The 9918-nt window shown below is 37.5% G+C and overlaps 1 protein-coding gene across 2 annotated transcripts in view; it reads left to right on the forward strand.

Annotated features, from left to right (window-relative positions):
• LOC149216741 (uncharacterized) overlaps window positions 1–9697 on the forward strand; it is a 101958-nt gene extending 92261 nt beyond the window's left edge. Inside the window, exons 7-10 of one of the 2 annotated variants that reach the window (XR_016251135.1) lie at window positions 232–289; window positions 665–738; window positions 9291–9341; window positions 9449–9517. Coding sequence is in view for 1 of the 2 variants with exons in the window: in XM_089392833.1 (XP_089248959.1) it covers window positions 232–289; window positions 665–715 (109 nt within the window). In the remaining variant the exon portion in view is untranslated. Of the gene's footprint in view, window positions 1–231; window positions 290–664; window positions 739–9290; window positions 9342–9448 lie in introns of both variants that reach the window. The other variant, XM_089392833.1, reaches the window with a different exon arrangement.
• The last annotated feature ends 221 nt before the right edge of the window (window positions 9698–9918 follow it).

Below are 9918 nucleotides of genomic sequence, written 5' to 3' on the forward strand. Positions count from 1 at the left end.
GGTTTCCTCTTTCCATGGTACATCAGAAAAGAAAAACTTAGTAATTTGTAGTGAAGGGTTTTCACCCCTTTCTAAATTTTCTTGTATATTGGAAGCGTATGAAATTAATTTGACCATCATTGGCTTGATTTTTTTATATTGTCCTTACACTTGTTTGTTATAGTTGTGTTCCTTCATATATGTTAAAATTTAAATAGAACTTCAAAGAAAGTTTTGATGCCCTTTGTGCAGGTTTTTACCATATGTTGGCTGGGTGACAATTCTTATGACCGAAAAGCCCTTAATCAAGGTATGTTTCTGCAACTTTTTTTATCATACCTGTTAACTTAGCATGCTACACACTTTAGTTTACTTGACAAACAACGAGCTTCATGGCAATATCCTGTGCTTAGCTAGCTAATGAAGTAGTAAATAGCATTGGATGGAGATCGGTATGATGCATGACCATTGTACTCACTTTCTAGTCTATAAGCATACATGACATCCTTATCAGGTCTCCACTAAATTGGGGTTTCAAGAGGCTGTCCTTGCTGTATACTTTGTCTCCAAACTATTGAAGTTGTATTTGGCTTTCAAGGATTGCAGTCACTGTAGATGTTTACTGATGCTCCTTTTATGTTTGTTCATGTTGTATCTCTGACATTATGAATTTTTTGTTTACCAGTACATTCTGATAGGAGCATTGGGTTTGCTGGTAATAACGTCGAAAGAATAGAGATTATCATTACTTTAGACTCTGTAAGTAATATTCAAGCCCTATATATGTTTATGTCATATTCTTCTCAATTATGTTTATTACAAGCATTTTCTTTCATTTGTCTTATGTATGTCTCCGAAATATAATTGTTTAGCAAATTGAATTGTTGCATATCTTGAACATAATAGAATTGCCCTTTTCAATAGAAAAATATGTGAACATCTTGAAACATGGAATAACTCGTAAATAAGTGCAATCAAAAGCCTGGTGGGTTAGATTGAGTAGTTGAGTGCTTTGGGTTTCATACATGAGGTCTCTGGGTCAATTCCTCGAGATGAATATCTCTATTGCATGCCTCACTTAATGTCCCTACAGGTCAAGTGTTGTAATGAGCACTGGTGGTTTACATTGGGTTCCATCCATGGAGTGTGGGGAAGTGCCTGGAGATTTCCCCACAAGGTTTTCCTTGGAAAAAATAACTGCAATCAATTGCTTATTTCATGTATGTAGGCTTATCTTAAACATTTATGTCATTGTTATACATCTATGCATTCATTGGAATCAGGCATTCAGGATTACTAGAGTTATCAAGTAATAGAGTTTCACATTTGTCACTGAGTTTTTGCCTGGTCTCTGTGGTTTCCGTAAAACAAGCTAATTGGAACATTGACTCACACTGAACTATCAATCAGAGAAACAGATTTGACAATATGGAACCTTTTACTTGCCAGGTTTAGGTTGCCAACGAGGCATTTGTGGAGAATTATAGGGTGCAGTTATCCGTTAGGTTGTATCTCATGTGCAGCTATTATGCAATGCCAGATTATCCTAGCTATTTCAATCTTACAGATTAAATCACAATGATTGATGCTTGAATTCACAAGCTCAGGCACACATTGACCAGCTTTCTTCCTTGAATGGACCTGTGAATATTCCTTGAAAGCTTGGTAAGGAGTTCTTTATCAATCGGTTTCTTTTCTGAATCCAAGCTGTAAGGAACATCAATGCAATCCTGTGCATGTCTGGGACTCTGAGGAGTGAGGGGTAGCCATTTGAGCAAATGATACATACGGCCATATGTAAACACAATCATATCCACTTGAAAAATATGGATTACTCAATCAATTATGTTTTCAGTGTATTGAAGTGAAGGTTAAGTTGTCCTGCCATACTGTTATCCCAAGCTTATGTCAACCCTTAACCTTAACAAGGCCAAAGTTGATCTGAAATGTTTCAATTTTTTTTATAGCTCAAAAATGCATTTTTTGTTCTGATGCCTCAGGTCATGGCATTGGTGCAGTTTTGATGCAAAAAGGAAGGCCCCTTTCCTTTGAAAATAAATTAATAATGAACTTAAAGGAAAAAACTTACTCAGACCCATCTGTAAAAGGAAATGTAGGCCGTACTGCATGCAGTTAAGAAATGGTGTTTGTACCTAATAGGAAGACACTACAACTTAAAAACAGATTATGATAGTCTAGACTCTAAAGTACTTCTTGGAGCAAAGACTTTTTTCAGAGGAGCAACAAAAATGGGTCACCAAGATGTTAGGTTATGACTTTGAAATTATATATAAAAGGGTAAAACAAAATATCGTGGCGGATGCACTCTCAAGGAAAGAGGAAAACAAATGGTTTACTATGCGCTATTTCCATTCCATAATCTGATTGGGTGAAAGAAGCATGGATAGAATGGGGCTCTAGATGAGAAGATATAAAAGATCATTCAACAACTATAGGACCCTCATGCAGTAGAAAAATTTGTGGAAAAATGTTTTGTTATGGTATCAAGATCTATTATGTACAAATTCTCAATTCAAATAGAAGATCCTTTTTGTAACGTCCTCTACAAATTGAGGATGAATGAAAGATATAATAGCTTATCGATCCCCATTGGCTACAATCCTTAATAAAGGGGGAAAACCAGAAAATAGCCAATTCTGGGTGAGTTTTGGGGCAACTAGGCTTTGAGTAAAATTTACTCAATCAATTAAGTAGAAAAGACCCCTTATGGAAATCTATAAATATAGGAGGATTGAATTCATTGTGGAGCATCAAGTGTGAATCAATTCAATTGTTTCTTGAGCATTAGCTCTGATGGTTTTAAGACCCCTTCTTGTTTGTCAATTTTGGTTGCGAAAGATTCCACCCTAGTTGACTCCTCTTTGTTTGCCTTTTATTTTTGTTCTGGAGACACAACGAAGTTTTGTTTGATTTTAGACCTGGCATGAGGGTATTATTTGGAGAAGCAATGGAGGTTTTAATCCTTTATTTTTGAAATTGCTCGGTTCTCTTCCTTGCTTTGGCCACAAATCCCATTCAATTAAGGCGGCTAATCCAGAGAAAACTCTACGACAATTTGCTCTTTGTTTTAACGGTTTCGTTGGGGATTTTTTGAGTTGATTAAGGTTCTGGGCATTTATGAAAGGGCATCATGTGATGTTGGTCGCATGTTCTTGTCTGTGAACAAGAGATTTGAGGTTAAGTTGCGGCGATTCTGGGCCACCCACGTTCATATTTGTATCACTCCACCGGCCGCGTCCATCTTGTGGGTTGACCGAAACATTGACACTGCCATGGAAAGCATCACCTCCTACAATTCAAGTCCCGAAACAAATATTGGTCGAAGTTGATCTCCTGACGCGTGATCCTGAAGCAAACAAAGGACGAAGATCGTGAACGCATGTACAGAAGAAATACTGAACCAAAACATGACAAATCTAGCTACGTTACGAAGCAGGTTCAAGGGTTCTAATTAATTAGGAGTGATTGTTGCGGTCATAGTCACTAGTTAGGTGTTTACACTTACCAAATTTGAATATATGGACGACAACTTCTAACTTTTTCATCAAAGACTGTTGGTTTACTTATGCATGGTTAGTGAGGATTAAGTATGCATGGTTATTGTTGGATTACATATACATAGTTACCGTGGAAAACTCGATATTGTATTAAGGAAATTGATGCATGAGTGAAAAATATTTTGTTTAAATTATTTGTCCTGTTATAATAGTACTAAACTGATGAATTACTGTAGCATTGGGATCGTATTCATTGAATCCATTATACTAGAAAAAGGAAGTTATTGTTACAACAAACCCTAGGGTAAAATTACCCTACTCTATTATAATGGTATCAAAGTGCCAACATCCTTCCAATTGTGAGTATATGAGCCTTGTATGCTTCTTGCAGATATAAGAAACGCCATGATAAGAGGAAGGAGGAATATCCATCATTCAACCATATGAGATAGCGCAGGACAGGGAGAATATGACCCTAACATTCTGCTACATGAATTAATCCAGGGACAACCACAGATGCATCAACAGTTGCAACAACAAGGGTGACAAATGATTCAAGGGCAGCGAGAACTTTCACAAGTATTGGCTCAAGGACAACAATAACTCACTCAGCTAACTGTTGATCTCACAGGACAACAAAATGCTACTGGCAACAACAAAACCATCATTGAAGGTAGTGGTAATCATAACCCTAGTCCTCCTAATACCAGGGAAACCAACATAAATAGTCACTAACCATTGCTTCCTCAATTCACAAATAATCAAGCTGCGACAAACAAAGACGCTGTTGAACCAAACAGATTGTTGGACGGTTACTTTTGGGAATATGCAATACTAGAATAAAACATGCGAGTAGCCATGGTCTTCAATGAATATAGTAATTTCAGATTCAGAAACAGACCTAGCGGACAACCTAATTCTGATCTAATACGCAAGGTGAGTAAACTTTCCCTTCCCTCATTTGACGGGTCATCAAAAATTACAACAAGAGCTTGGGTGCAAAAATTAGACACCTACTTCAGGCTCAACCCAATGGCGGAAGTAGACGCAATCCAATTTTCCACATTGCATCTAGAAGGGGAAGCACATGAATGGTGGTATCATGGTCTAGTAGCATTGGGGCATGCCAACATTACTTCTTATGGACATTTTACGCAAAGGCTGATAGAAAGATTTGATGGGAAGAACCCAGAGTATCCACTTCAGAGAATTGGCACTTCTCAAGTAAATGGGATTGCATGAATAGTTCATTGCATAATTTGAATGTATCGCTGTCATGGTAACAAATATATTCGAAGAAAGATTAGTCATGTTTTCTATGGAGGTCTTATCCAAACCACTATAGGGTTGGGTAAACACATTCAATCCCACAATCCTTCAAGATGCTATCAAAAAGACTTGTGATATAGGAAATGTAGCAGTCAAATCTAAAGCCCCTCCCAAACCTTTCATTCCCCCAAAAGATAATGAGAAGAAGGCCCCTCAATGTGATTGGCCCAAAAGGGACATGTTAGATGAGGAAACCCGAGGCGAACTAGGGAGGAAAAAGCTATGTTTTACATGCAGGGAACTATGGGAAACTAGACATTGCTGTTTAGGAAAGGGGGAGATTCACTACATCGAAGTTCTCCTTGATGACGGAGAAGAAGGAGAAGAATCCACACCTAGCAATGATGAACCTGCTGAACCTAACAGCCCCAAGGAAGAACACCCACGGGAAGAAGCAAAAGAGGAAGTAAAACCCCTTGAAGAAAAGAAATCCCGACCACAAGTCAAGATTGCGACTATTTCAGGAACACTAAGATATTACACCTTTAGGGTTAGGGGAGTCATCAAGGGACAACGTATCACCTCCTTGATTGATGGGGGAGCTACACATAACTTCATTGATGCAATGTTAGTAGCAAAGAGAGGGCTTCCCATAGAAGAATTCGAAGGACTTGATGTAATAGTAGCGGATGGGTACAACTTGGATTGCACACGGATGATCCTAGGTTTGAGTGTAACACTTGGTAATTATACTTTCACTAGTGACTTTTATGTAATTGACTTTTATGGTATTGGGGGTTCAATGGTTGTATCCTTTGGGAAAACGCACTATGGATTACTAAGCTTTGTAAATGGAATTTAAAGCATTGAATGGTAGTAGGGTAGTTTTGAGGGTATGGCAAATGGTGGACCACAAGTTCTTTTTGCTAGAAGGATGGAGGCCAGTTTTAGGCATGAATATGTAGCATATGCAGTAGAATGCAAGATTACGAGTCAAAAGACACCCAACAATGACAAACTATAGTACAAAGCGAACATTCGATAAATGATGGACAAGCATGGTCAGGTATTTAGTGATATTCCCCCAGGATTGCTGCCTAAAATAGGATTTGAACATACTATAGAGCTGGAAGAAGGGGCCAAGTCTATAATCACCATATCATATCGACATCCAAAGAAATTCAAGGACGAGATAGAGAAGACCATCCAAGAATTATTAACAATGGGCCATATCATACCTAGCTCGAGTTTGTTCGCCTCATTTGTTGTTTCGGTAAAGAAGGATGGCACATGGAAGATGTGTATTGATTACCGATCTCTCAACAAGAAAACCATCAAAAACATGTATCCTATTCCCAGGATTGATGAATTACTGGACGAGCTTCATGGAGCAGTATATTTTTCAAAGATTGACTTGTGATCAAGGTATCACCAAGTCTGAGTTCGAGAGCAGGACGTGCCGAAAACAACATTTCGTTGCCACTACAGACACTTAGAGTTTTTGGTCATGCCTTTTGGGCTAACCAATGCTCTTACCACCTTACTATCTTGCATGAACAACATCTTCAACAAGCAGCTAAGGAAGTTCTTATTAGTATTTTTTGACGATCTTCTCATTTACAACAAGACATGGGATGATCGCCTAGAACATTTGGATAAAATCTTGAGCATCATGAAGGAACATTGAATTTATGCCAAAGCATCAAAGTGTGAGCTTGGATGGACAAAGATTCTTTACTTGGGTCACATAATCAGTGCAAAGGGAGTACATGTTCATCAAGAGAAGATCTAGGCAATATTGACCTGTCTACACCCAAAAGCCTAGCCGAGTTACGAGGATTCTTCGGGATTTGCAACTATTGCTGATGGTTTGTCAAAGGTTTCTCTTAGTTAAGTGCACCCTTGACGGATTTAACTAAAAAGGGAGCATTCAAGTGGATAGAAGAATTTGACAAAACGTTTAACAAGCTCAAGGAAGTAATGAGCTCATGTCCAGTTTTGGCCCTCCCCTACTTTAGTCAAACCTTTGTATTAGTTTGCTATGCATCAGGAGAAGGGATAGGGGCTGTCTTAAAACGAAAGGGCCAACCCATTGCATTCGAAAGTCAAGAGCTCCAGGATACCGAGAAGCTTTACTCCATATACGATAAGGAAATGCTCGATATCATGCACGCTTTGGAAAAATTCTGGTAGTATTTGGTGGGAAACAAGTTCATAGTTAGCACAAACCACAATAGTTTTTATCATTTCTTGGAGCAAAAAGACCTGAATGAACGACAACAGAAGTGGGTAAGTAAAGTTCAAGCCTATGTTTTTGTTATTAAGCATGTGAAAGGGAAAAGGAATGTTGTGGTTGATGCAATTTCTAGGAAATTGGCAGCATGTTCCCTCATAGAAGTCGCAGAAGATTGGAAGACTCACCTCTTAGTAGAATATGCCAAGAATTGGTCTGCACGTGTGCTTACTGACAAACTCATCGAAGATGACAAGTACAAAATAGTTGATGATATTATTTACTACAAATATAGGATATACCTGGTTCTCAAATCTCTGCTCTCAAGGAGAAAATTTGGAAGGTTTTGCATGATGTTCCATCAGTTGGACATTAGGGGTTCTTCCAAACCCACTGACAGATTAGGGAATGATTTTCATGCAAAGGTCTCAAGGAAGATCTAATGAAATACGACAAGGAATGCATGACATGCCAATAGACTAAGGTTGAGCGCACACATCTTGTAGGGCTTCTCAAACCTCTACCTATTCCTGAACAAAAATGGGATAGCATCTCAATGGATTTCATCACAGGGCTACCCAAGGTGTAAGGCAAAAATTGTACTTATGCCGTGGTGGACAGACTAACGAAGTTTGCACAGTTATTTGCAATTTCGGCAGACTACTTGGCCAAATAAGTAGCAAAGTTTTTTTTTCAAAAATGTCTTTAGACTCCATGGACTACCTAAAAATATAGTTAGCGACTAGAACAACAAGTTTATGGGTGCATTCTGGCAGGAACTCTTCAGGCTAGTGGGAACAAATTTAACCCCTAGCACTAGTTATCAACCACAAACAAATGGGCAAACAAAAATCACAAATAAGTGGATTGAAGGGTACTTGCGTAATTATGTGACAGGTACCTTGGGGAGCATTGCGACAATACCACCTACTATTTATCCATTAGGATGACGCCCTTCAGAGCATTATATGGATATGACACACCATCCTTTATCGATAGGGTTTTTGGAGAAAAATGAGTAACAACAACTATTTCGCTTAGCTTGTTAAATTAAAATAAATTTAACAGGTTGTGTTGACAGAAAAATGAGTAACAACTATTTCACTTAGCTTGTTAAATTAAAATAAATTTAATTTTAGTAATCGCCTGTTTCACAGACATCTGTTAAGCCATTTTGTCAAGGTAAGTTGAATTGAATCTAAATAATTTGTATCACCTTTTCTTCCTTCTTGAAGTGCCTGCTGACATGTTTCAAGGTCCACAGTTGTTTATCATAATTTTTTGTGCTTACATATATTTAAATTGATTTAATTGTATATAAGATTCTTTGCAAAAAGACTCTGAGATAACTAATCAGTACAGTTGGATGGTGGTTGATGGTAATTGGTACTGAGTCACTGACTCTAAAAAATATATTCTGTTCTGACGTTTTTGTGCATTTCTGTCTCTTTTCTGGAACTTACTAGTTATTACTGCACTTAACACAATGTGAGATGCCATTTTTTTGAGTTCTTCCTAAAGGATTTTTCATTGACTTAGGATGAATCTTTGGCTTGTGTCTTTTGAGGAGATCTATTTTTTTTACAGTTCGATTAATGAATGTTCATCGCCAACATTTTTTCCATTGTCAGAGACTGTTTACGCTAGACAGTATTCCCAACCGATTTATGCTTTTATTATAATATTATGAACATGTAAATATATCCGCCTTACAAGGAAATAAGTAAAATATGTATTTCTCAAGTTCTGATTATATATATATGTTTGACAAGTAACAAAAATTGTATACAAGATTTTTCATGAAACCCTGCGTTCAGTTCTATACTCTTACGTATGTATCAGACTACCAAAGCCTACTACTTCTTCAAGGGTCCTGATGAAGGACTCAGCTTGGTTGTCTTAACCGTACAGAGTATAAAAGAATTGAATACAGGGCTTCATGAAAAATCTTGAATACAATGGATCAAATCTGCGGAAGCCTGAATAAAGTAATACAATAGGTAATCTTTCTGGTCCTCTGAGATTTCCTTTTCCATGGAAAAGGTTGCATACAGTGAATCGAACCTGTGAAAACCTGAATAAAGTAATATACTAGGTAACTTATCTGGTTTGGCCTCTTGGATTTTCTTCGCTCCTGTTGAAATATGGCTTTTCTTTCTGGTATATCATCGTATTGGTTTGTATTGTTGTTCATGTTTGGAAACGTATATTAGAATCTGCCTGCAGCATTACAATGCATGGTTTAGTTTCCTACTTATATTTATCTGCCTTTGTTATGATTTGTGTATTAGGTTATGCTTAGAGCAGTACATTTTGAAATTCAGCTTTGCATGGGCATCATGGTATGTTGTTTTGACTCTCGTGGTGTTCTCAAGCTTGCAAGATTTGATTTCTTATTTTTCTGTTTGGATAATGACGACATCTGTATTAACCTTTTCCTATTTGGTAGGAGGAGCTTATCACATGTTTCGATGTTATGATGCTCGTGGGCATGTTGACGATTGCCCATATACAGTTATACTGTATTGACTCTTGATTCGTTCTATCAGACTTGAAATACTTCCAGCGCTAGGATGCGTTCTTTGCATACACAATGGCACTTGATTATGATGATTAAGATATTGAACTGGCGTTGTTTATCGTGGTGTCAATTTCTCCCGGACAGCCAAAAATTATTTGAATAAAAATCATTTGAATCTGTCCATTTTTTGAAAAAAAATCTGACAGTGCTTGAATCATGTTTTTATGGTATAAATGGATTTGACACCATTAAAAAAAACCATCAAAAATATCTGGGGCATCCAAAATCTTGAAGTTTGACAGCTGTAACTCGGATTTCCAAAAATTTCTACCGGATTTTATCAAAATCATGCTGGAATTTCCACTGTTTTAAACCAAAAACTACACCGCATTAGACTA

The sequence above is a fragment of the Pinus tabuliformis genome, chromosome 1_1, assembly GCF_031772625.1.
Source record: "Pinus tabuliformis cultivar Carrire ecotype Pingquan chromosome 1_1, CPIR1, whole genome shotgun sequence".
NCBI lineage: Eukaryota > Viridiplantae > Streptophyta > Pinopsida > Pinales > Pinaceae > Pinus > Pinus tabuliformis.